At 38.1% G+C, this 26945-nt stretch overlaps 3 protein-coding genes and 3 non-coding genes across 7 annotated transcripts; all 6 read left to right on the top strand.

Moving 5' to 3' along the window:
- The first annotated feature begins 311 nt into the window (after positions 1-311).
- On the top strand, positions 312-9070 carry best4 (bestrophin 4). Of its 2 annotated transcripts, XM_024281800.2 has the most exons (9): positions 314-890; positions 959-1059; positions 1125-1358; positions 2243-2397; positions 2519-2596; positions 4824-4976; positions 5207-5287; positions 5369-5523; positions 7521-9070. In XM_024281800.2, exons 1-9 carry the CDS (start codon positions 739-741, stop codon positions 7783-7785), a joined length of 1374 nt encoding a protein of 457 aa, XP_024137568.1. In that variant the 5' UTR covers positions 314-738; the 3' UTR covers positions 7786-9070. The 2 variants fall into 2 exon arrangements, with proteins under 2 accessions (XP_036072281.1, XP_024137568.1); XM_036216388.1 differs by having other exon boundaries at positions 312-890; positions 5207-5523.
- Positions 9071-9206: 136 nt separating this feature from the next.
- Positions 9207-18146, top strand: hectd3 (HECT domain containing 3). Its single transcript, XM_024281434.2, has 20 exons — positions 9207-9374; positions 9669-10118; positions 10239-10492; positions 10578-10713; positions 11220-11341; positions 12290-12403; positions 13182-13264; positions 13360-13525; positions 14151-14232; positions 14567-14749; positions 14843-14895; positions 14970-15138; positions 15212-15325; positions 16422-16511; positions 16755-16961; positions 17056-17185; positions 17395-17469; positions 17568-17649; positions 17744-17815; positions 17931-18146. Exons 2-20 carry the CDS (start codon positions 9765-9767, stop codon positions 18013-18015), a joined length of 2571 nt encoding a protein of 856 aa, XP_024137202.1. The 5' UTR covers positions 9207-9374; positions 9669-9764; the 3' UTR covers positions 18016-18146.
- A 567-nt stretch (positions 18147-18713) lies between these two features.
- rps8a (ribosomal protein S8a) lies at positions 18714-21697 on the top strand. Its single transcript, XM_024282069.2, has 6 exons — positions 18714-18788; positions 19614-19720; positions 19941-20040; positions 20229-20404; positions 20805-20934; positions 21543-21697. Exons 1-6 carry the CDS (start codon positions 18785-18787, stop codon positions 21650-21652), a joined length of 627 nt encoding a protein of 208 aa, XP_024137837.1. The 5' UTR covers positions 18714-18784; the 3' UTR covers positions 21653-21697.
- LOC112152598 lies at positions 19760-19868 on the top strand. Its single transcript, XR_002920342.1, has one exon. It is a non-coding gene; the product is annotated as a small nucleolar RNA SNORD46 (small nucleolar RNA).
- Positions 20080-20148, top strand: LOC112152587. Its single transcript, XR_002920339.1, has one exon. It is a non-coding gene; the product is annotated as a small nucleolar RNA SNORD38 (small nucleolar RNA).
- LOC112152593 lies at positions 20635-20703 on the top strand. The gene has a single exon (XR_002920341.1). It is a non-coding gene; the product is annotated as a small nucleolar RNA SNORD38 (small nucleolar RNA).
- Positions 21698-26945: the final 5248 nt, after the last annotated feature.

Below are 26945 nucleotides of genomic sequence, written 5' to 3'. Positions count from 1 at the left end.
AAGGTGTTAAAAGGTTAACAGACAGATAAATATAACTTGTGTAAAGAAAATAAAAAGTGAAGAAAAGGCAAACAAAACAGAGATGGGATGGATTACATATGATTCCCATTCCCTTTCAAGCATTTAAGAATATGTCAATTTATAATTAAGAAAAATACAAGTGTATGTGTATTTATGTGTATTTTCCAATCAATGTCATGACTAATTAACTTATTTTTGTCTTGTTTAGTTTTATTTTAGTTGTAATTGTTTGAACTAAACAATTCCAAATCTTTGTGTTGTAATCTAAGTTGTATTGAATGAGATATGTTTACAAGAACTGTGTTTTAATTGATTTATTCATGAATTAGATCCATCTAAAATACTTAATTATGGTGTTTTTCTGCTTTTTTTTTAAGAAACATGTCTTTTTCTTCAAATGTTCAGACATAAATGTTTTTATTGTCAGTGAAATGAAAGTAGATGGATTAGCCAGAATGTACAATTGTTTTTTTTTCCCTGGGAAGCAGATAATGCCGCTCCTTTTGTCAAATCAGTGCTGATGAAATAGTACCTGTGTACTGCGGTTCCCATGTAATAAATTCTGGATGTTTTTTATGACATCCCAGCAGAGAGGTTTAAATTGAGCTCAAGAGGAAGACTCGTTCTTCCATGGGGATCAGATAAACCACCACTGTGTGTTTGAACATCTTCACTAAATCTTAACATTTTAAAGAGTTTTTAAAAATTAAAAAAAAAATGACAGTTTCCTATTCTCTGGAAGTGGCCAATGTGAGGTTTTATGGATTCTCCAGGCTCCTCTTCAGGTGGAAAGGAAGCATTTACCGGCTGCTATATAAGGAGTTCCTGGTGTTTTGTGGAGTTTATGTCTTTTTCAGTATCTTTTACAGGTGAGTCCAATGGTTTTTTTTAGCATATTCCATATATAGAAGATTTAACATGTCTCTCCTTTTTACAGGTTCCTCCTCACACCAAAGCAGCAGGATCTGTTTGAGCGTGTCGCCCTTTACTGTGATCAGTTCACAAACTCCAACTTCATCCCTGTTCTGTTTGTTCTCGGTAAGACAGAATTTGACTGCTATGCTCATAAATCAGTTAGTGCATTTTTTCCTTCATCGTTGCAGGTTTCTATGTGACCCAAGCCTTCACCCGCTGGTGGGGTCAGTATACAAGCTTCCCGCTGCCTGACAACCTGATGATGGTGGTGTCAGGGAACGTCCACGGTGCCGACGAGAAGGGTCGTCTCCTGCGACGAACCCTCATGAGATACGCCAACCTGTCATCTGTGCTAATCCTGCGCTCCATCAGCACAAGAGTCTGCAAACGGTTCCCTACTCTGGAGCATGTTGTTGAGGCGGGTAAGATCAACCGTGAGACTGAGACAGGAACTGGGTATTGTGAAAGGGTCTCTTGAGCTTGTGGTTTAAAGGGAAACTCTGCATGTTTAGAGATGAGTCTGGTCCCAAAATAAAAAAATAAAAAAATAAAAAGACAGCACATACAAAAATAGATCCAATAATTAGTCCACTATTTACCCTTTTTAATTACTATTTGTTATTTTGACAAGTTAAGCCCCCAAAATGAAAAGAAATAAGAAAATGCTTGTAATTTCTAGGAGTGTCCTTTCATTTCCCTGTTATACAATTATTCTGAACCTTAATTTAGGCAAAACGATCAATATGAAGTGAACAAAATACTTGAAAACTACTCTCTAAAACTCAAAGTAATTGCACTAAATCCATTAGCATTTCTTTTGGTACTTTTGCAGATAAAATGAACAAAACAATCTGCCTGGCTTTGCTGAAGAGGAATATTAAAAACATTTATGTAGGAATGCATCTTTTACGTCTTATATAAAGACATGTAAAAGTCCAAACACCGCTCAGATTGGTTAAAATTCAAACAGCTTTTATTTTAAAAAAACAGGAACAAAAAAAGATAAATTATAAAGACAGGTTAAGGCCTTGGGGAACATTAATTCCTTCCAGTATTTTATTAACAGTCCAAAAATTTGGACAATGAGTAAATTTCGTTAGTTTGTTCTGTTTTCTAGTGTCACATATGCATTATTTGGTTGCAAGAGATGCAAATGCAACTTTATTAAAGCAGCAGCAGCAGGCTAAAGCAGAACAATGAGAAAATACTCATCTTTCAAAATTTCAGAAGCACTATACTTCTACAAATATATTTTCATTGTATGTTTACTTTCATTTATTTTTAACGTGAAAAATATTTTGCCCAGGATTCATGACGACACACGAGCTGAAAAACTTTGAGTCGCTGCACTCCGATTTCAACAAGTACTGGATGCCTCTGACGTGGTTCTCCAACCTGGCGTCCAGAGCCAGAGAGGAAGGGCGAGTGCGGGATGACATAGCTCTGAGGCTGCTGATGGATGTGAGTGCTTTGAGATCCTCCAGATACAGATGTAACATCTGAAAATGAAGATTTTTATGTATAGAAGGTCAGAATTAATAAAGAATTGACTCGTGTTTGAGTTTTTCTGCTGCATCTCCAGGAGCTCAACAAATACAGAACCAAGTGCAGCCTGTTGTTCCACTATGACTGGATAAGCATCCCCCTGGTCTACACACAGGTATTTATTTATTTATGAGACAAAGGAGGTGGATGTTATGTGCCGCACACCACAGAAACTGCAGTTTGGTTGGTATTTTTTATTATTATGTATAATAGCTATCTTCACTTTCTGAAAAACCTTACACCCACTCGGAAATATAACTATTGACAAAAAAAATAAATAAATCTGTGTTGTGCAATGGAAGATGCACACACACATCCACACACATATTTATCACACTTTGTTAAAAAAAAATCTGCAAATTGCTGCTGGACTTTTTCATAAAGAAAGATGATCTGCAGAAGCAGCATTAAAAGTTGTTAAGATGGAAAAGTATTTTTTTCTTAAATGGTATCCAAACGCCAAATCAACTTGTTTTTTTTTTTGCTGTTGACCTCTATAAATTGTGCTTTTAATGTGTTGTCTGTTGGTCCTTACCACATATTTGACATTAAATTTAAAATAAACTTGTTTAATATCCAAAAATAGTAAAAAAAAAAAACGTCTGTGTGCTGCCCCCTACAGGTTGAAACGATGTATTACAGTTGAATTTTGTGATTGGCCAACTGGTGAAATTTCTATGTCATTTCAGAAGTTTCATGTCATCATTCTGGGCAACTCCAGTATAAAAGCCACGCCCATCTTTGACTCTGTAACAGTCGCTGTTAGCATGTTAGCTTTAGCATAGCTCGTAGGTGTTTTGCCTTCAGTCATCAAAAATCTACTGGCTTGCACAACTTTCCAGTGGACTTGAAAGTTTGACAACAGTGGTTTATTGCAAGTGGCATTGAATCTAGTGATGGGATTTGCAATGAATGTTTCATTCAAGATTGCTTGCTTATTATGTTAGTGTTTATTAGCGTATAATGCTAACGCCATTTTGCCACTGAGACATGGGACAGTCTGCCCCATGAGAAGGTGAAGGAGAAAAATCCTCAACCTCCACAGAACTTAGAAACTGAAATCCATACCACTCTCCATACTGAAGACGCAGAGTGACTATGTTACTCCAAGCTAACTTCACTGTCAATCACAGATTCAAGCCACGCCTCCCCCACTCAGCCCACCCTTTTTTTGCGTTTTCCAAATCTAGTCTGAGAGTGGAGTCCACCTCCAACTGTCCTGTTGTGTTATTCTCAAACATCCTCATACTAAAATATTTTGTCTAATATAAAATGCATAGTCGACCTTAGAACAAATGTTTAGCAGCACAATACGGAACAAAGATGTTTTCCTCTTGTTCATGCATACTTCTGCTCATCTAGAAGAAACGTAACGCTGCGACAACTCAGAAAATAAGCTCAGAGGAAGGGCTGCACATTGGTGTAGTGGTTAGCGCTCCTGACTAACAGAGAGAAGGTCTTGGTTCAAATGGAACAGATGGATGGACAGCTCAGAGGAAGTAACGCTGCAACAGCTTTAAGGAAATAATCCTGTGACAGCTCTGAAGAAATTATTCTGCAAAAGCTCTGTGGAAGTAATGCTGCAACAGCTCTCAAAAAATTAAATGCTATGACAGCTCTATTAAAATAATGCTGCGACAGCTCAAAGGAAGTATTGTGGCAACAGTTGAAAAGAAACAAACAACAAATCACATTCAAAGAAACAGTTCACTTTGATTATGCCCCTTAAAGATCAATAGTTCAAATTAAAACAAGTTTTGACATTTTTAATTTAGTGAAGAAATAAAAAATGGGAATGATGGCCAAAAATGAAAATTTGTTATTTGTAAGCCTAATAAATAAAGCCAAGGGGTTGCATAAGTTATATATTTCTCCATAAAAAATATCTAGACTAGCTTTTAAAGTTGCACAAAGTCCATTGACATGGTCACTGCCATTGTAGTACAGTTTACTGTACAGTACAGTTTACAAGAGTGTATGTTTGTTTATTTTCCAATAGGAAATGTCTGAGCTGATTTTGTACTAAAAAAGTCATGAAAGTGAAGGCAGCAGCTGCAGGCTCATGTACAGAAATCAGTCCTGGTTAAAAACAAGACTATATTTTGCTACATGAAGACTTATATGAACTATTTAAAAAAAAACTCCAAATTATAACTTTTTTTTTTACTGCAGACATGTATAGATAAACAAACATCTTCCTTGTTTTTTTTTTTATTTTGAAGATTTTTGGCACCTTGGGCTTCTAGCTAAATAGTAAAAAGCTAATCTCACACATTTATGTTTGTAGTCTTTCTAGATTTGACTGATGAAAAGCTTCACTGTGTCTATTTTCTTTCGCACAGGTGGTAACTATTGCAGTTTACTCATATTTTGCTTTCTGCGTGATTGGCCGACAATTCCTCAACCCTGAGAAGGGTTACAGCGGTCACAAGCTGGACATGTATGTTCCTGTCTTCACCCTCCTGCAGTTCTTCTTTTACACTGGTTGGCTCAAGGTATTCCAGCAAATCTGGGATTTTTATAATTATTTCTAAGAAAATTTCACTCTGTTTAACTGTCTTTTATTTGTTAAAGGACAGTTTTAATTACTTTTAAATGTCCTTTAAAGCTCAAGCAGAATTCACTGGACGGTCTTTTTAGATTTTCATATGATAAAATCTCAGTATTTTTTGGGGTCAGTTCCTTCAGAATCGGACTTTTGGTTCAGTGTAATTTGGCTCCACAGGTGGGTGAGCTGATTATCAACCCATTCGGAGAAGATGATGATGACTTTGAAACAAACCAGCTCATTGACAGAAACATCCAGGTTGTCCTCTCAATATCACTACCTCTGTTAGGATTTGCACAAGTACCTAAAGTGAAGTTCTGCTGTTCTGGGCTCTCCCAGGTGTCCATGTTAGCTGTGGATGACATGTACCAGAATCTAGCCCCGATTGTGAAGGATAAACACTGGAACCAGAGACACTTCTCCATCCCTTACACTCTCTCCACAGCAGCTGAGTCTCACAGACCAGCTTTCAAGGGCTCCACATTTGACATGAGGTGAAGTAAAAAGATGTGGAAAGTTTGCAATAACACGATAATATGATCTAGGGCAGGAGTGTCAAACTCAATCGCACAAGGGGCCAAAATCCAAAACACATTTTAGGGCTGAACATTTATGGAACACACTAAAAAGAATTTGTTTAAACTTCTAAAACCAAAACTTGTTAACATAATTATGAACTAGGAACATAGCATTACCTGCAATAATGCTCGTGTGAATGCCGTAAGCTGAATTTGGCCGCTGAAGATGCTGAAATTAATAGCTAAAAAAGTTAAAGTTTATAGCTGACGTTGATAGCCACTAAAATAGAAGCAAAATGCCAAATTAGCCTAAAAAAAATTGGTTAGCCAAAACAACCAGCATGTAGAAATAATAGCTGAACTTCAAAATATCCTAAAAACTGAAAAAAGCTCAAATTAGCCAAAACAGCTAGCGTGTTAATATTAACCCAACTCCAAAACAGACTAAAAAAAATTAAAAATAAAAGCCTAAATTTGCCAAAACAGCAAACATGTAATTTAAAAAATAGATAAACTTCAAAATATCCTAACAGCTTAAATTTGTCAAAGCGGCTAGTGTGTAAATATTAGCATAGCTCCAAAACAGCCTAAAAAACTAAAAAAAAAAATTAAAAAAAGCCTAAATTAGCTAAAACAGCTAGCATGTTGCTGAAATATTAGCTAAACTCCTATCCTAAAAAATTTTGCTAAATGCCAAAATAGTCCAAAAAGCTAGCAGAATGCCAATTTTTAAAACTTTAAGACTGTAACTTTTTAACATAAATATAAATAATAAAAAGGCAGCAATATTATTTCAGAATAATTAAACCTTAAATAACTTTCAATATTTTACTCTCCATAAAAATATAATCTGCCAAAATGATACTAGTTAGAAATAAGCGCAAGATAATATCTGGCCATTAATAACAATAAAATAAAATGATTTGGAGGGCCGAAAAGAATTACCCAAAGGGCCGGATCCGGCCCCCGGGCCTTGACTTTGACACATGTGATCTAGGGTGTGGCTCAGAAGTTATAGCTGACATCTGACGGTTAGCTGGGTTGATTTCTGGCTTCCTTGTTTGCAAAGCAAATAAGACTGTATTGTTTTCATCATATGAAAGCTACTTCACCAGAAAACTGTGCAAACAGATTATGATATTGAGTTCATTTTAGCGAATAAAGAATACTTGTTAACATGTTACCAGTGGGCCAAAAATACCTACAACGGAAAGCTCAGGTAATATGACTTTACATATTTATTTTCAGCAGCCAATATAATTAAAATGACTCCATATGTTTAATGACATAGAAGAACACACAAAATTAAAGCTCTTCTGTCTGGATTTTTAAAATAAAATGTGTGTTTATTTATGTGTACACTAAAAATGTATTCATTCTACAACATATGATTTACAAACTTTCAGTTCAAATCTAAAAGCAATAATGAATGACTATATTAACTTTGGTTAAAAAAAAAATTCTCTAATCTAAGCCCAAGAAATAATATTTGTAAAAATTAGACAAATAAATTCCGCCAAAAAATGTGAGAGTTTAATTTGGTCATTTTAGGCCTGACTTCAAAATTCATGAAAAGCTTAAAAAGTCAAAGACTTTCTCAAGCAAGAAAAAAATATAAAGCAGAACTAGACATCAAATCAAAGTTAAGCAAACCTCATTTCAACCTGAAAGATCGTTTGAGGCTTTTATTTGCACATTTATGAGTCAAAAGCAGAAGCAGCATTCATAAATCTGTTAAAATTTAACAAAAACTGTAAGGCTGTTTTATTTATAGATTATTCTGACTCTTACTTGTACACAACAAAAGCAGATGATTTGCCAATTTAGATTTAACTTCTTGATATGTGTTTTCATGTTGAAGGCTCACACCTGAGAACAATATTGTTTTTTAATTAATGGAAACTTAATTTTATTTTTTGCTTGTATTGAAGATATGCTGCCACATTAAAGACACAATGTTGTTTTATCTACAGAATGAGTGTTGAAGATCTTGAGATCCACCAGCCAAAAGAAGCTCCAGCAAACGGACAGTTTCTGCAGCCTCGGACCTCTGTGGTTGATGGATTTGATGACTTTCTGCAGAAGACTAACGGCAGTGTAAACAGCGAGACCCGTGTTTATCTCACCGACGTCTTATTTCACCCAAATGAGAGAGACGAGACTGATGAGCACGACACCGATGCTGTCAGTGACCGAGAGCAGCAGAACGCTCTGCTTCCTCCTGAACAAAAGTACTGAGAAATACGGAGTCTGGCCAGAATGCTCTCATGATCAAAAACAGCACATCAATAAATTCAGGGGGTTGATAGATTCTGCTTGATGTTCATGGTATTAAATATGTTCTCAGTTTAATAATCGGCAGAAAAAAATAAACAAAACTTTTAAACAAAAAGCCCAAAGTGTGGTTATCATCATCAAATGTGACAGGATTGCATTTCAATGTCAGTAAAATTCCAACTAAAATTTGTAAGTTTTAGTTTTTCACTTTAGCCACTGCTATTGTCAAAAACTAGTTAGATCTGAACAAAAATTGACTCTTAGAGAGCATTACATGGACTAGAGAGCTGGTATTTTCAGAAAGGCAAACTATGAATCATTAGGGACTTTTGTTTTAGTAATTATAAAAATCATGGAAACGAGGAAACAAGTCAAAACTTATTAAAATGACCTGTTTTGACACCTGCTTTAGACCCTTGATTGACCAAACAGGGAAACTGCAAAATCTGCAGTATTTTTCTGAAATTAGTTTCTACCATTTCCATTGGAAGAAAGATTTTAATTAAAAAGTGTAATGCTTCTTTGGCTTCATTTTCCATGTGGGATCAGTTAAATCTAATAGTTTGGCTCACAATTAACAATCTGTAAAGCTTTCTACTTTCTACTTTTTTCTGTTCTATTATTCTAGAGTGATTTGAATCAATTTGCTCAAAAAACCTAGAAGCTGAAAAACTTGACAATTTAAACTAAAAAAAAAATACTAAAATTAGAAAAAGCACCAAAAGCTAATGTAAACTACCGTTATAGATAGTTCTTAATCTGTTCTACTATTCTAAAGTGATTTGAACCAATTTGGTCTAAAAATCAAAAAGTTATTGAAGAAAAACTAGTGGTCTACGTCGATGTCGGCTACCCACCGATCCGGTTATAAAGACTGACCGCTGAGTTTAATAGTTTGAGTAAATGTTGGTCTGTGTGTAGATTTGATTAAAATCACAACCATGCATCAGATATGCACTGTTTTTCCTTTAAGACCTATTTATTTATTTTAAAAAAATAAGTTTGAGTTGTCGTCCATTTGTTGCACTTTGTACAAAAATATTTATACCGTGACCTGGGAATTATTTTTCTGATGATCAGAGTTTTTCCTTTTAAAAATCGGACCAAAATTGAGAATTTTAAAGTTATTTTACTATGTCTGCTAATCCGTGTCTAATTGATTTTACACCGTTCCAATATGGCGTCGCTCTTTACGTATCTTGGACAAAAGTAAAAAGCAAAAGCAAAAAAAAAAAGAAAGTAAAAAGCCTGCTACTCATCTCAAGTGATTAAATTGATTGTACATTGCAACTGCATTGGATGTTTCTCGTGTTGTATACTTGCATTTTGTTCAATAAAGTAATAAAACAATCTAATGATTAATCAATTGTCGCCGACGATCCATTCGACGTGAAATTATTCTCAAACAAGCCTTATACACAGACGCACACGCTCTTATTTTGAAAAAACCGGAAGTTCACCATGTTCATACTGTAACTGGCACTTCCGCGTTGTCAGAAAGTTAAGTAAAGGCATCATCGAGTTTGGCAACCCTCGCCCGCTTCCAGCAGGTACTCCGCCGTTAGTAACGCTGCTTTTCTCCTCATGTTTTCCTCCGTGAAGCTCCGGCAGAGACTATGCAGGCTAACCGCTCTGCTAGGATAACATCCGACAGCCTACACTTAGCTAGCTAGGTTGCTAATATGAGCACACTCGTTGTTTAAAAAGCAATAGGTTTATTTGCTACTGAAAACGTGTCTGTTTGGATGCAGATCGTTGGATGTTCAGCCGGTCTGTGAGGCTGGTTGTTCTGCTCCTCGGTGAAGCGTTGCTTCCTCTAAACATGATGCTGTTTTCTATGGCAGGAGCATCGCTGTACAAACCCAAACAGGAGGGGGTGTGACGTCATCTGATGCCTCTCTGCCGCTCAGCTGCTAGCTGTCACCTTCACCCTTCTCATCATGTCTCTGGGCGACAGCCCTCACCTGCTTCTCGGGAGGATCCGGTTCTTGAACAGCTGTATCGAGAGTTTTAGGAAGAGCGAGCCGGTACCCGAGTCCTTGTGTTATGTTCCCAAAGAGGTGTGCTACAAAATCTGCAAGGATTCATCATCCAGCTTCTCTTCTTCCTCTGGAGCTTCCTCTGGAGGCTCCTCGGTTGGGAAGACGCTGGTGTCTGTCTTTGAGAGTCCTCATCAGACTCCTCATAGTAAGAAATCCAGTAAGTTCAGCATTGAACCAAAGAAAGGGACTTGCATACGGACCACCGGAGAGGAGTACTGCAACAGCCAGGGCCTGTGGGTCAAAATGAACAAGGTTCGTTAGAACTCACTGCTCCTCCCTACCAAACTGCCCATCATTCACTCAGATTCACGTCTGTTTTGTTTAGAGGTTTTTGTGTCTTTTGATGACCACAGAATTCATTTGTGTCCACAGGAGCAGCTGGACGAGCACCGGCCCGGCCAGGAGCTGGAGGAAGGCTGGATTCTGGTTTGCAAACACACAGAGGGAGGCGACAGGCTGGTCCCTGTGGAGTCACCAGAGGCGCTCAGCAGGCAGCAGCAGCTCTTTGGCTATGACCATAAACCCTGCAACAGGTGGGAGCAGGTGGTGGACGTGGAAAACGCGCTCTACATCGGATCCAAACCAAAGATCGCAGACTGTGATGCTGCAGCGGTCCAAAGGCTCAGGTGAACCTGGTGTCTCACATTTCTGTTCTCTCTTTAGGAGCTACATTAGTAACATTCACATTAGTAACCATCTTTTTATCCATAGGTATGTTCCTCCAAACTGGACTTATGAAAGTGACGAGGACTTGGTGCATTACTTCTACGAGTACATTGGAAGAGAAGACGAAAACCTAGGAAGTGTGAAGCAGTGTGTGACCAGCATAGACGTGTCGTCTTGCTTAGTAAGCTGCATTTAAATTCCTAAAACTCCTTTTAAAATGTTTTTCCCATGATGTCTGTTTTTAATACAATTCACCTCTAAAGTATCCAAATAATGAAACTAGTGCTTTATGTCATCAATACAGTTGAATGACATGAAATATAAAAAACTGAAACAGTCTGACACACTTTGACATACTCTGATAAAACTGATAATACTCTGATAGTACTCTTAGATACTTTAACTAGAGCTTTGTCAGCGTTACTGACAATACTGAGGTGTACTACTTTGATAATTCTCTGACTGTACTCTTAAATATTTATGACTAGTGGTTTTAAGTTGCAATACTCAGGCAAAATACTTTAACAGTTGTCTTGCAACAATCTGAAATACTCTGATTAATCGCATGAAAAACTGAAATATTTTGGCAGAACTCGAACATGCTACTTTGATAATTCTCCGACAAACTCTGAAATACTCTAGCAATACTTGTCAGTACTCTGACAGTACTCTGACATGTCCTTACAGGAAGATCCCAGTGTGGGTACGAGCTGTCTGACGGACGGCGACACTGAAACCTACTGGGAGAGCGACGGCATGCAGGGTCAGCACTGGATCCGTCTGCACATGAAGAGAGGCACAGTCGTGAAGTAAGAGAACAAGCAGCTGCAGTGTGGTCAATACTCTTTCCTCACAGTCCCCTTATTTTAAATCTGTCTGCACAAAATGTCAGTTATCTGATATTTAGCTGTATAACAAAGGATTACTGACATACTAATGTGCTGCAATAATATGATGAAGACAGGTTGTATTATATAGTCAATGCCTAAAATGATAAACTTTGAAATTGACAGCAGAGAAACTGTTTAGTGTCGTCTCTAAAGTTGCATTTCCCATAATGCATTGGGTTAAGCTCAAAGTGACAGCACTTCTGCACTATGCTACTAAAATAAAACGATTTATTCACCCAAAAATAAATAAAACATGTTTGGTTAAAGTTACATTTTGTATTAAGACAAAATAAAAATTAATAAAACTTCCAAATGTTCTCTTTTTGCGTTGTTACAATTGAAAATAAACATGAATTTAATGTTTTTTTTGTGTGTGTAAAAAAAATAAAAATAAAAAAAAATAAGCATTTTGTGATCATATAATTGTTCAAAAATTACGGTTTCTCTGGCACAAACATTTAAAGAAATATTTAAAAAAGAAACACTCTTTGAAAAGAATGTTATTGGTTCTTGTAAGGTCACATAAGATTGCATATTATGAAAGTTATTAATAAATTAATAAAAGGAAAAGCACGACTTGAGCAAAATTTCAACTAATTTAGATGAAAATTATTATTGAAAACTATCACAAGTTTGTTTTTTTTTTTTCTTTTTTAAACATTTAAACTTCCATCTTTTCTGCCTGAAATATTACAAAAAATTGTGGAGGGACTGTACCTCCGTACAGACTATAAAGCTTCTCCTGTTTTAAATATTTGGATGCTGGTGTGCCACAGAATTTTTGTCAAGAAAAATGTACCTTGGCTCAAAAAAGGTTAAAAAACACTGATCTAACCATTGATAGCATGCCTGTTTTTTTCTTTCTAGTAAGTTGATCCTGACAGTGGACTCCACCGATGACAACTACATGCCCAAGAGAGTCACTGTGTATGGAGGGGAGGGAGACAACCTGAAGAAGCTGAGTGATGTGACCATCGATGAGTGAGTCTGTACATCAGTGCTTCAGTGCAAACGTGGGATGAAGGTTTATTTGCACACTAACATTTTAAAAGGTTTTTCTGACTGTTTGGAAAACATGTCAAGTATAGCAGAATAGATATTTTTCTTTACATAGAGGCACATCTGATTATTATGTGTTCGCTTTATGCTCTTATAGACGCCTGGTTTGTGTTTCCCTTTGGCTTTCCTTCTTCCACATTCAGAATTGTCCTTCAGAATTCCAAATAGGGACTAAAACGATTTTAATCTTCTAGAACACACGTGTCAAAGTCAAGGCCCGGGGGCCGGATCCGGCCCTCCAGACCATTTTATTTTATTGTTATTAATGGCCTGATGTTATCTTATCTCATTTCTAACTTGTATAATTTTGACAAAATATTTTTTTATGGAGAGTAAAATATTGAAAGTTATTTAAGGTTTAAGTTGATTTATTCTGGAATAATATTTCTGCCTGTTTTTATTTATAGTAATGTTAAAAAGTTACGTTTTTAAATTTTTTTAAATTTAGTTTTAGGATGGTCAATAAATGTTCTGTTCGGCCCCTGACCTAAGGTCTGTTTTGGATTTTGGCCCCTGTGTGATTGAATTTGACTCTCCTATTGTAGAATAAACATTAAAAAGTGTTATTAATCCTATTTTTTTCCCCAGTTAACCCAAGCAAATGTCCTATCTGTTGCTCTTACTCTTCTCTTTTGTCCTTTTGATGTTAAAAAATAGAAAGTTTCCTAAATCCAAGCCTGGCTTTTCATGTTGCTTTTAGCAATCTGATTGGAGAAGTGTGTGTGCTGGAGGACATGACCTCCCACCTGCCCGTCATTGAGGTTCGAATCGAGGAATGTCGCGGTAAGGCAGTGTTTTTCTTTTTTTTTCTTTTGTTTTATGTCTCTTTTTCTAAATTGGCTGAAGCTAAAACTCTGGTAAATGCTAAAACCTTACAGATGAAGGGATAGATGTCCGGATCCGAGGTCTGAAGATCAAGTCCTCCTGTGAGAGGGACTTGGGTCTGAATGCTGATGTGTTTCAGTCCTCTAACCTGGTGCGCTACCCGCGTCTCCAGGGGACGCCGCCTGACGTGCTTTACCGCAGGGCATTGGTTATCCAAAGGTGGGCCGGTGATCATGTGATCTTACCGTTGACTGTATATGAGAACTGGATCAAGGGAGTGTGACATATTCTGTAGAAAACAGTTTACTTCTAGCTCCAACCAAATGAAGTCAATTCAGTCGCCATTTTTTAGTAATCTATACGCCGCCATGTTTTAGCCAGAAGACGTCAGTAAGCAGTGATTGGTCGGAATTGGTCTGGGTCAATGTTTCTATGGCAACCCCTCTCACCAATCAGCAGTCAGGTTGTTGAAAGGCCACACCCCTACCACTTAAAGTGGGCTCATTTTGAACATTGGAAGTGGAAGCCAACAAGCACCGCCTACTTTTATTGAAGTATCTGATTGGTCAGTTTATAACTTGTTTAACTTGTTAAAGAAAGGTATCACAGCCAGAATGGTTATTCTGAAAAACTGAATAACTGAGTTATAGCTGTTTATTTCTCTATAGAAGTCTTTAGGATTTTGGCTTCTTGGAACCAGCGGGTTCCTCTTGTTTGGAATGCGAGGGGGGAGGAGTCACTCAGTCCAGTTCTCATATACAGTCAAGGGATCTTGCAGAGAGGACAGTGGAGGTATGCAGCAGTCCATGGTTTATAGCAATCTCACACTTTTCTGTCTCTTCAGGTTTATTTGCCTTCTGGACAGCGTGCTGCCACACCTGGTGCCAGCCTGGGATTACAGTCTGGGTACCTTCAACCAGATCAAAGTAAGTAAACAAGAACGTTGGTGTTTTTAGATGACTGGTCAAAGTAATGGAGTTCTGTCTCTGAAATATGAAGGCAGTTCTGGTTGGGTTTTGATAGGCAGCGCAAGGTAAGGTAGTGAAAAGCATACGAAGCTGTGCTGGATCTTTGGTCATCTACAAAACTTAATGTTTTACCTGAAGAGAAGATAAGGCTAAATGATGCTCTGCAAACGTTTCTTACTTTGAGTTTTGTCATTCTGTTTTTTTATCCTGATCAGCACAAGTTTTAACTTAAAAAACTTGTACTACACATTAACTCATGTAAATGTATCATGATGTTTTTGGTCTGTCTCAGAACATCAAGCGGTTCTTGCTGTTGTCCAAGCGCCGATCAGCCCTCATCACTCAGTGTCTGAAGGACTCGGAGACCAGTAAGCCGAACTTCATGCCACGACTTTACATCAATAGACGTCTGGCCATGGAGCACAGGGACAACCCGTCTCTGGACTCAAGCTGCAAGAATGCTGTGTTCAGTCAGGTACGACACCAAGAACCCCCACAGCGCATAAGGGCAAGTTTAACTTTAAAAGTACTCGAGTATTTAGTTTGTCGATCTTTTTCTTCTTTGAAGGTGTATGAGGGTTTGAAGCCGTCGGACAAACTAGAGAAGACTCTGGATTACAGGTGCAGCTTCTCTCTGTCACTCATCTGATCCTGATTTGAGTTTTGTAATCTTGAATCTCCTGTCACCTCATCAGGTGGCCAGCTCGGTATGACCAGTGGTGGGAATGCAAGTTCATCGCAGAGGGAATCATCGACCAAGGTGGAGGGTTCCGGGACAGCCTGGCAGACATGTCAGAGGAGCTTTGCCCCAGCTCTGCCGAGTGTCCCATACCTCTGCCGTTTTTCCTCCGGACGTCTAACCAGGTTGCTGCTCCTGATCTCTGCCTGCTTTCTGTTACTGGACTTCAGCTCGCTCACCTTCTCTCCTTGTCTTTAGGGCTCCTTAGAGGCCAGAGATTACTATGTTCCCAATCCATCCTGCAAGGACTTCCAGAAATACGAGTGGATCGGTCAGCTGATGGGGGCTTCACTCAGGGGGAAGGACTTCTTGGTGAGTGAAGCTCATTTCAACCATTTTTTAAAGTCTAGGTCTCTTAATAGTAGGGATGCACTGAAATGAACATTTTTGGCCGAAGCCAAATAAAGAAGAAAACGCTTGGCCAAATACTGAATAGTGGCCGAAAATCAAATGAGAATGTTGAGTTTTTCTTTGTTTTATACTGCAGTAATGGACTAGAATACATTTTACAGAACTTTTTCAAATAAAACAAATCTTAATTTTATCATTCAAGTTATTCCAGTAAATGTGCTAGTGCATTACATAGGGCTTAGCGTTCAAATAAAACATAGATTCTACTTTTTTACATTTTCAGATTCCTCCAGAGAGCACACTGGTGGGATTAAGTGTTTGCACCTTACTTCCTAATTATCTTTTTTAACCCCACTTAAATGTTTCAGTTCAAATAAATTCACGTATGAGTGTGAAAATAAATTATGATGAATCCTGAAGGAAAATTACCCTCCATCTTTTTTAAAAATATGCTATATTTGTAATTTATTACTTCTCAATATCCTATTTTGTTAATTTATTAACTTATTACTTGAAATTATTTATGTATTTGTTAAATTTCCTACATGTTTTTCTCTATGCAACTTTTTGCCTTTTTGTGGTGCCATAACAAATGAATGTACCCTTTGTGATATGAATAAAGTTCAATTCAATTCATCTGTGATCTATAAGCTGAAACCCTCTCAGGTTCTACAGCAAACACGGCTCCAAGTCACACTAGCAGGTCTTTCTGCGAAGTCTTTGGAACTATTTAGTCAAAGTCTTGACCTGTATTAGTCCTCAGACGTGGCTTTAAAAGCCGATTTTTGCACTCAGACTCTCTAACAAGATGGAGTTGCATTATTCTGTAGAGGACTGATTGGTAAAAACCTCCACAGCTCTGTAAAACATGAACTGACTTATTGCAAATGCTTGACTGCAGCTGCTGATGAAAAGGTAGCTCCAATTTAGATCACGTTTATCATACAGAACCACTGAGTTTGGTGTTTGTTACTTTAAAAATAAACCATAGACACTTTTTTACACCACTGTGTTCGATATGGAGAACCAGCAGATGCTTCATGTTTCGCTCCTGCAGGTCTTGGCTTTGCCCGGCTTGGTGTGGAAGCAGCTGACTGGTGAGGCCATCAGCTGGAGCAAAGACTTCCCTTCAGTCGACTCTGTGCTGGTGAGGACATTTGGTTCCCTGCTGTTCTACAATCATGATATGAAACCAATAACAACTTTAAGAAATACGTTTTTTTCTCACTTTTCTCATTTGAACTTTTATTGTCACGTCCTGTCCTGTGTTTCGTATTGAAAATAAATTGTCAATTGTAGTTTCTCATGCATGTTCCTCTATTCTTTGATGTGGTTTTAGGACTTGGGGTTCTGATAACTCCTCTCTAAACTTGGATCAAATATGTTCTAGGTAAACTTGCTGGAGGCCATGGAGAACATGGACAAGGAGACCTTTGAGTTCCGGTTTGGAGAAGAGCTGGTCTACAACACGCTGCTGACAGACGGTCAGATGGTGGAGCTCATCCCAGGCGGCAGCAGCGTAGCAGTTCGCTACGAGGACCGCAGTGACTTCATCCGCTTGGTGCAGAAAGCTCGACTGGAGGAGAGCAAGCAGCAGGTCGGACATGCCTTCAAACACCTGTCATGGGTTTGCTTTTATTCTTTGCTGTCCAAAGTGCTCTGATGGAGCTCTACCGGCTTGTGTGTTACAGATTGCAGCCATGCAGGCAGGGCTGTTGAAGGTGGTTCCTCAAGCTGTGTTGGACCTGCTCACCTGGCAGGAAGTGGAGAAAAAAGTCTGTGGAGACCCCGAGATCAGTGTGGAAGCTCTGAAACGACTCAGTGAGTGTCCAGGAAGCAACGTTCATGTTTTTTAATGTAAAAATAACATCAAACATTAGTAAAAATATGATGTATTTGTAGACCTGTTTGTTAGAGGACTATAAACATTAATGTTTAAGCAGAGTAGAGCCTTTCAGGTTTAGAATAATTGAGTTTCTATGTAAAAGCAGAAAAGATAGTCATTCTGATTGCTTTATTCTTCCTCCAAGCACGTTTTGAAGATCTGGAACACAACGATGTTCGAGTGCAGTACTTATGGGAAGCCCTGAGAAACTTCACCAATGGTCAGTCGCTTGTTCTGCTCCTTTCAGAACTTCACCTTTTTGTTTTACATTTCTTCAGCCTGTCTGGAGAAACTCAAACCTTTGAATTTGCTTTTTAGAGGACAGGAGCAGATTTCTGAGGTTTGTCACTGGCCGAAGTCGTCTCCCTGCACCCATATACGTCTTTCCTGAAAAACAAGGGTGAGAACGGCTTTGTCAAATAAACAGCTATTGGATCATGCTCAATAAGCAAACAAAAGAGAAAATGTTTGTGTCAATCCCTGTTCTGTTTCAGCTCTGAAACAACTGATGCTCTTCCTCAGTCCTCCACATGTTCTAGCACCCTTTATCTGCCCAACTACCCAAGGTTTGACCAGTCCTGTGGTTTCCATGCTTTTACTATTTACTCTCTTCACTTTCAGAAGTTGCATTTTCTTATGAACTTAATTTCCTTTATACTCTATTCTTACCTGTTGCTGCAGCGCAAAGGTCTGCGAGGAGAAACTGCGATATGCTGCTTACAACTGCGTTGCCATCGACACGGACATGAGCCCATGGGAAGAGTGATCTCTCTGCTGTCTCCATGAATGCTGCTTTCATCAAATCACCGCTACTCCGATAAATCCTACCAAGTTTATCAACACAAATGTCAATTTTAAAATAGCTGTAAATAATAAAGTTATGTCAAAACATGAAAAGACTGGTTTAGAGTTTTGATTTATTGAGCAAAATTATCTTAAAGTAATATTTTGAAAAGAAAAACAAATTCTTGTTTTTGAAGTATTATAAAAAAACATTCCTTTCTTTCTTTCTTTTGAACATAATGTAAGATAAATTCAGTGATAGTTTATGGTTTGCTTTATAACATTGCTTTTTTACAGTTCAGACTAAAAGGATCAAAAGAAATAAGTAGTTATTGTTATAAAACACTGTCTTTGTGTTGCTCTTTTATCACTCAGAGAGGAGATTATTCATAACAAAATCACAATAAAACATTAATTAAAACATAATTATTATATGGCTAAGATATACATTTACAATCATTAAGACTTTTAATAAAATCCAGTTATTTTTTACCCCTAAACAAGATATTTATCGATATTTTTTGTCGATTTGACTTAAATAGAAATATTTTATTATAAAATTTTAGTAATATTGTGAAATATCTGTAATATTCACGAATTGTTAGTACTAAAAATAAAAAACACTGACATTCAAAATGCTCAATTTACTTGTACAACTGAAATATGGTCGTTTTTTGTATTCTCGCGAGAACTCGTGTCTTCAAACCTTCCCATGAGCCTTTTCGCTCCCTCTTTCTAGCCGGCGCCTGAGAATGGGTACGTGTTTTGGTTGCATTGGAGGCAGAATCTCTCAACATCTGATGTTTTAACTGAGGGATATACTCATCATGGTTTGCCATATTAATGTTTAATATTTATTCTAAATGTATAGCTCCGTCTTTCTGTTCGGAAATCGCGTGATTGTGTTCATTTGAGTAATTTTCATCAGAAGGTGGAAATGCTTCAAGATGGCTGCTCTCATTAGCCATGTCATTACCTTTTCAATTAAGAGAAAACGTATTAGTTGGCTGCAGTTTTGTTCAATGTTTTATTATCAGTGTGGACTTATATTTTACTGTTAAACATGAAGGGATTTGTTTTGTTTGAAACTAATGTGCGAGGCTACAAGACTGTTAGCTAAACGGGATTGACACTAGCTCGTTAGCATCATGGCATGCTAGTGATCGCATGTATTGAGTATTTAGAAACCAGCTAATAGATTGTACTTGCGTATTTTAATCTTTAAAGCACTAAATTAATGTAGAGGTTCCTGCTTTGAAAGCAGTAGGTCTGGCACTTTAGCTGCTAGACGTTAGCAGTGCAGCTTCTACTGAAATAGTATAGCATGATTTATGTAAAATTGAAAAGTTTGGATTGTTATAGGACTCGTTTTGCTATTTGTCTAAAGTCTTGATGTATTTAATTTGAAATTAAGGATCTGTTGCTTGAGTGGCGTGATGATGCTTTTTATGCGGAATCCAAGAAACACATGCGGATAACTTACCTTGGAGATCTGATCACTCAAGCAAAGAATCTTTAATTTTTCTTTAATATTTTGAATTGACTCAAACTGATCCCTTCCTGTATTTTACTGTCATGCAGGTATCTCAAGGGACAACTGGCACAAACGCCGCAAGACCGGCGGTAAACGCAAGCCCTACCATAAGAAGAGGAAGTATGAGCTCGGACGCCCTCCTGCAAACACAAAGGTGAGGATCATTGTTCTTCAGTCATGTCAGGTGTAGCTCAGCGTGGATGATGAAAACTAGACCTTAGGTAGGTCTTTTTTTGGGCCGTTTTGGCCCAAAGCTTTGGGCTTACCAATGTTAGGGCTTGTCATAGTTACACTGACACGCGTATGTTCATAACTCATGGTTGTTTCATGTCAGGCTGGAGCATGCTTTCACTAGCAGTCTTATGTCGTCATAGATTGGACCTCGTCGTATCCACACAGTGAGGGTGCGAGGTGGGAACAAGAAATACCGCGCTCTGAGGTTGGACAACGGAAACTTCTCATGGGGCTCCGAATGTAAGTGGGTTTTATGTTTTTGCTGAACCTGCATCCATCTTTCAGTGATGATAACTTTGACCAGTTCTGCTACTGAATGGAAGTGGTGATAATTTAAGTTCTGAGAAAGACTTGGTTGATATTTAGGGAAACTACTGGAATCGTGATGCTGCCGTTAAATATGTTAATTGAAGTTGTTGGTTATGCAGGCTGTACACGCAAGACCAGAATCATCGATGTGGTCTACAACGCCTCCAACAACGAGCTGGTCAGAACCAAGACCCTGGTGAAGAACTGTGTTGTCCTGGTGGACAGCCTTCCCTACAGGCAGTGGTATGAAGCTCACTATGCTACACCTCTTGGACGCAAGAAAGGAGCCAAACTGGTACGAGGTTCTTTTACTTTTGGGTCAAGTTCTTTCCAAGTTAAGTTTATTACCAAATACCGACCGTGCTTAGTACTGATGGTCATTCTGCATGTTCATCTACTTGTTATGATGCTTGCATAGCTTTGGCTTTAAGTTATATATAGTGTATCAATGCTTTGAGTGAACAGATGCCTTGATCATTAAAACCAATAGGTTTTAATTAAAAGTTTGCTAAATCTGGTGATGTCTTTCTGTGAAGATAACTTTGTCCAGTTCTGCTACTGAATATAAGAGATGAATTTTAAGACTCTGAGAAAGACTCGTCACCTAGTGATAGTTTCATACTCAAACTTTGCACATTAAGCTATATTTTATATAGTTTTAATTATTCTTATCCTGAGCTGTCTTTTTTCTGCAGACTCCTGATGAAGAGGAGGTTCTGAACAAGAAGAGGTCAAAGAAGACCCAGAAGAAATACGATGAGCGGAAAAAAGTGGCAAAGATCAGCCCTCTGCTTGAGGAGCAGTTCTTACAGGGAAAGCTGCTCGGTAAGTTCTGGTTCTGGTTCATTTTTATCTGCTCTATAACAAGAATGATGTGCCAAAAACTTCTTCATCTTAAGACATTGAAATCTATCAAAACCCACAACCACAGATCAAAAACGTGCTCATTGGTGGCTGTTCTCTGCTGTGGATTATATGTTCTTGTTTTTATTGGTTCGTCCTGGCGCTGAGTAGAGAAAAAGTAAAGCAGCGAGACAAAGTGTGTTTCCTAAAATATACAGAAGTTTTTTAAACCAAGAACCGTGTTACTGCTTTGACTGTTTAACTTTACAGATAGTTCTAGCAAACACCTAAATAACACTTTTTGACTTGCAGTAAATCTTCAACAATTTATCTGATGGACGTAAATCGTCTGATTCTGAGGTGGAGAAAAGCGACTTTTTTCCTTAAGCTAAAGCTGGTGTTTTAGGGTTAAGGAGTTAAATTTCCTATCCTTCAGAATTTACAGACAAGGAGATTATTTTTATTTAAATAATCGTTTTTGTTTCAAACCATAAAACTTAAAAAGTTCTTATTAGACATAATTAAAAATTAGAATCAGCAGTAGAGTTCATTCACTCTTCACCTGAACCTTGTGTGTTTTTTCTCCACAGCTTGCATTGCTTCCAGGCCAGGTCAGTGTGGGAGAGCAGATGGCTACATCCTGGAAGGCAAGGAACTGGAGTTCTACCTGAGGAAGATCAAGGCCAAAAAAGGCAAATAGATGTACAGCTGTTTGATACTCCAATAAAATCCAATGTTCCAAAACGCTCTGTGTCTTCTGTATTTTTTTTTTTTTTTTTTTATCATCATTGAACGGAGAAGAAAACTTTCCAACAGCTCACCATTCAGAGGTTACTTTAATGAGTGTTTTTTTTATCATCATTGAACGGAGAAGAAAACTTTCCAACAGCTCACCATTCAGAGGTTACTTTAATGAGTGTTTTATGTCTCAGTTGACAAGTGAACTCTGATTTATTTAACTACAAGGGGCTAAAGAAACTTTTTTAAAGGAAGAATGCCAATGTGATTATTTTACAGGAAACTCACTCAAAAATGAAAGATTGTAACTTCTGGTCAAAATGATGAGATGAAGCTTATTTTGTTCAGGCACCTCAAGGTCAGCAGGGGGCGCTATTTTACTGATAAACCTTAATTGTCTAAACACATTTTATTTTGTTTGGCTAAACTTTTATAAACTTCACCTCCTCCTACTCTAATCTTTTTATTTTTTTTTAAGAAATTCACATTTAATGGTTTCAATGTGTCATCAACTATAAGTCCAAATATGTATATGGTTAAAAGTAATGTCATTCACATTTTATTATTTATGGTAGCTGACTTCTCTCATCAGATACGCCTCAATGAACCGGCCCAGCAGCCTTGCACCACTTCTGGTCACTACAGAGGCTTGCTGGCTACTTATCAGGATGGTGACTGGACAAGAACAGATAACCAGAATCAGCTTATATATTTTTATTATTAACGCCTACATTATCTTCCTAATATATTTAAACAACATTAAAGTCGTGGAGGCTGATAGGTCAGTTAAAATGACTTCTGGCTGTCTTGATTAAACAGCATTTTACAGCACAAGGATCTTATCATCCTCTACCACCCTCTCATTCATGGTGCAGAAAGAAATAAACATAACAGGATAAAATAATTCAGGACAAAGCAGAAAAAAAACAGCCAGACGGGAAAACCCACACTTAAAGCCCTATCAGCCCAGACAGGCAAAGAGAACACTACCCCCCAATTCCTTGCACTGCTAGATCTGATAGGAGGCCCAATGCGTCTGTAACCGCTACAAATTCACTACAAATCCCATCATCCACTGTGTCAGCTGCTTTGCTGAACTGTTGCCAGAATAGGTGATTTCCTGCCCAAGTGGGTGGTTTAGATTCTAGATTTAAATAGATCTAAAATAGCTTTGGGCTGGAGGACATAACTAGACATACAGCTGAACTGAAACGACAGACAGTGATGAAAGCAGTAACGCCGGGTTCACACCGCATGCAGAAGCGCCACGAAGCCGAGTGTTATTCTCAATAACAGGTTTTTAAAAATCAAATCACGGATACGTTTCTCAAATGCAGACTCAGGACCTCACACACCAAACAGAAAAACAATGCCAGGAGTCCAACTCTGATGAAACGACTCAAAAAGCACAACTTTTCTTTTTATTTCCAGGATTTGTTTGTCTTGTTCTGCAGCATGTTCATATTTGTATAATTTTGACAGGATGCATTCTATGGAGAGCAAATTCTTTTGAGATATTTATAAGTATAAAATTGTATACAAAATAACATACAAGTAAAGAAATCCAAGGTGTTTTTTCTTTTAAAATTTAATTTTTTCTAACTTGTATAATTTTGACAGAATTATGGAGAGTAAAATATTGAAAGTTATTTGAGGCTTAAGTTGATTTGTTCTGGAATAATATTCCTGCCTGTTTCTTTTTTCATATTTATGTTAAACAAGCTACGTTTTAAAAGTTTAACAATTTAGTTTTTTTTATTTGTTCAATAGATGTTTGTCCTGTTTGGCCCAGAACCTACTGTGTGTTTTGGATTTTGCCCCCTGTGTGATTGAGTTTGACACCCCTTCTCTAAAGGCTACTTGCAATGAGGCAATAGTTATCTGGGACACAACCTTGAATTAATTCCAGATGTGTGGTTTACAGGAACATGATGGCCAAGCTCCAAAATACATCAGAAGCTTGTTTAGTTTATGGACAGGGGCCAGGCTCTGCTGGAAAATGAAATCTGCATCTCAAACACTAAGTCATGGCAGAGAGTGGATATTTCACTCTGGACCTCCAGTAGCTTTGGTGCTCACCAGTCTTCCTCCAAACCCTTGGACCTTGAGTCCTAAATAAAAGACACTGTTGAACCACTGCTCAACAGTCCAGTCCTTCTTCTCCTTGATCCAGTTGAGATACTTCCTCCATTAGCCCAGGCTCAGAAGTGGTTTGATCCAAGAAACCCGACAGTTGTAGTCCATCTCCTGCAGGTTCTTGAATCTTTTTGATCATCTGCTGAAGACCACAGTTTTCTCTTTTGCTGCTGCATCTTCTCCTGCCACATTCTGCTGGACACAGTGCTCTGTGAACAGCCAGCCTCCTTATGCTACAGTCACAAATACAATGGCCACTGTTCTATGGGGAGGTATTGGCAAAATTTTCAAGATTGCCAATTTAGCCACCTGATTTTTCAAAAATCATTGTGGTTATGACTGTAGATGGAGGCCATCAGGCATCCGTCAGTCAGGGATTACTAAATGTGTGACAGCTGGGCGGCCACATGGCGGTGGCAGTCAGATTGATGGCTGGTAGCAACTCTAACTGGATGATGTGTAAATGTCTCCGGGTGGCAGCTGTCCATATCAAATGCCACTGGCCACCAACTGTCTGGTAACTCAGTATAACATTTTTTACGTGTTGCACTTGCAAAAAACATTATTTGACAGATACATCTAAGAAAAACAAACAAAAGCATTGTGGGATTCTGGCTTTCAAGAGATAATACTGGGTGACAGCCTACTGAGGCCCATAATTGGCTCCACTCTAACAGGGTTGCTTGTTGCCACAGCAATGGGAAAGTCTAATATGAACAATGATCACTTCATTCCCAGGATTTGAGTCAAACGTTGTACAGACCTGTCAGAAAACGGAGTCCTGAATGAACTCTTGAGCATGCAGTTACGACAACAAACTGTATGTTTTTACTCTATGTATAATGTCCTATACTGGGCATGTTTACGTTAAAGAGCCCATACCATGATTTTCTTAAGCCTTAAGAGTGAACTATATCAATATATATGATCATTTGGAACAGTAAACAGCAAATTATTTATGAAATTTTTCATGAGTTTTTTTCTATCCGGAAGTAAAACGACTCAATTCCCGAGGCTCCGCCTGCTACTGTGTCTGGCTGCCACCCATTTCATGACGTCATCTCAGATCAAGCAGCGTGTTTACATTTCTCACACAAAAATAATCCAAACTTCTTCAAAGATGGATGCACATCTGCATTTGGTAAGCCCGGCCATCACTACACTGGTTCACACCACAAATACACGCAGTCTGCACAACTGTGCCCAACCAGGGGCGGAGTGTCTTACAGTAGCGTCTAAAGTAACAAACATCAGTTTGAGCTGGAATTTCCTGAAGACTGGACACAACTGGAAGATATACAGTATTGTGCATCTCAAATGAAAGTTTTTTGCTGATCATCGCTAGCTCTGTGGAGAAATTGAATGTTAGTGTTAGACTCAAATTGATTCAGGCTCTTGTAAATCGAATTTAATAATTTCTGGAAATTATAACTAATAACCAAACCTAATCTGGGCCCCACAAAACAGCACGCAGAACTTTTATTTCAAGGATTTTTTTAATATTCACTCTTGTCCGTGGCAGACATAAAATCCTTTCCACCTTTTCCATGGGAGGGATCCCACCTCAATATAAGGGTGGGGTTATCTGGACCCCATAATCCAGCACAAGGGTTTGGGAAAAGTTACCAGTAGTCCTCATCCATTTATCAAACAAAGACTTTAGGTTATTTTTACTCTTTTTATTTTTCCTCACTGGAGTTTTTCTGCGCCAATCAACTTTCTGATATCATCTGTTTATAGCTGACTTGGAGGTTTTAGTTTCGCAGTCAGACCAGCAGCTTTGTGATAGTAGTTGATGTATTTAAGACATGTGACAGAGATGAAGATGAGGATGGACACAATCTGGTAGTAAAATCAAATGTCCTTCAGAATAAAAATGAAAGTGACAAAATTAGTCATGCACATGCTTGTTTCTGTGGCCTGGTGCTAAGTGACCCAAATGACCAAATATGTGCAGGGAGGCAGATTGGAATGGTTTGGAGACATTGAGAAGAGGGTCAGTTTTAACGGTAAAATGATGCTGAGGTTAGAGATACCAGGAAAGAGGCCTGCAGGAAGACGATAGAGAGGGCTGATGAATTATGGAATGGGGGTCATGAGGGTGAATGAACAGAAATCAGAAAATAAGGCTGGATGGAGGAGTGTGATTTTCTGTGGGGAGTACTGAAGGGATGAGCTGAAAGGTTAAGAAAAAAAAGGTTATAACACAGCTCAGTGTATAGATAATGATGATTTTCATTTTGTTTAATATTTCTTATATTTTTTGATGGATACAAGCTGTCAGCTGACTACAATTCATCAAATTGTTAAAATTGAATTGTGTGTTTCCCCATGAAATTTTGTAATATTTGCAGAAATGTGAGATTGGAAAAGTGGAACGACAGTAGTGTTGAATGCACGTGTCACTGACAAAGTTCATAGACGTCCCGTGCACACTCTGACAGTATGTCAACAGGAAAGTCCATGAACTACCAAAAAGGTTGAGAAATTATCAGCAACAGACTTTTTTTCACTCTAAAATTTGATTGGTCACTGCATCTGTAAAATTACCTGCATGAAGTCCAATGAGGCAAATTTTCTTTGTGATTTTGGGCTATATAAATAAAATTGAATTGAATTGTATTGAATCTGCTGAGACAGACATTCTGCTTAGATTAAAATTCATCATCAAAACACCAATTTAGACTACAGACTATGTGGGCGGCCGTGGTGCAGCGGTAGGGCGGTCAACTCCTGATCAGAAGTGAGCGGGTTCGACTCCGCCTTGCCCACCCATGTGTCGAAGTGTCCTTGGGCAAGACACTGAACCCCGAATTGCCTCTGGTGGGAGTATGGCGCCAGTGTTCGGCAGCGGAGCCACCACCAGTGTATGAATGTGTGCGTGAATGGGTCTGTGACTGTGAAGCGCTTTGGGCCCTCGAAGGAGGGTAGAAAGCGCTATACAAGTATACGCCATTTACATGTTGTACTTGAGATCACAACATTACAGTAATATATACAACTAGTCTAAAAAAAAAAACAATGCTGGATAGCTTTTTTAATGAGTTGTAATGTGTATTCTTAATAAAATCCTAATTATTCAGCATTTAAGAAATTGTGGATATTTATGTTTTTTTTTT

This window comes from Oryzias melastigma, linkage group LG17, assembly GCF_002922805.2.
Source record: "Oryzias melastigma strain HK-1 linkage group LG17, ASM292280v2, whole genome shotgun sequence".
NCBI classification, from domain to species: domain Eukaryota; kingdom Metazoa; phylum Chordata; class Actinopteri; order Beloniformes; family Adrianichthyidae; genus Oryzias; species Oryzias melastigma.
The sequence above is the reverse complement of the archived record's forward strand: the minus strand, read 5'-3'. Positions and strand labels throughout refer to the sequence as shown.

Coding starts and splice junctions, on each gene's coding strand:
- rps8a (XM_024282069.2), top strand. Junction 19,721..19,940: donor GCCCTCCTGCAAACACAAAG/GTGAGGATCATT, acceptor ATGTCGTCATAG/ATTGGACCTCGTCGTATCCA. Junction 20,935..21,542: donor CTTACAGGGAAAGCTGCTCG/GTAAGTTCTGGT, acceptor TTTTCTCCACAG/CTTGCATTGCTTCCAGGCCA.
- hectd3 (XM_024281434.2), top strand. CDS start 9,765: ATGTCTCTGGGCGACAGCCCTCACCTGCTTCTCGGGAGGATCCGGTTC. Junction 10,714..11,219: donor TAGACGTGTCGTCTTGCTTA/GTAAGCTGCATT, acceptor ATGTCCTTACAG/GAAGATCCCAGTGTGGGTAC. Junction 13,526..14,150: donor AGGGCATTGGTTATCCAAAG/GTGGGCCGGTGA, acceptor CTGTCTCTTCAG/GTTTATTTGCCTTCTGGACA.
- best4 (XM_036216388.1), top strand. CDS start 739: ATGACAGTTTCCTATTCTCTGGAAGTGGCCAATGTGAGGTTTTATGGA. Junction 891..958: donor TTTTTCAGTATCTTTTACAG/GTGAGTCCAATG, acceptor TCCTTTTTACAG/GTTCCTCCTCACACCAAAGC. Junction 5,524..7,520: donor GGCTCCACATTTGACATGAG/GTGAAGTAAAAA, acceptor TTTTATCTACAG/AATGAGTGTTGAAGATCTTG.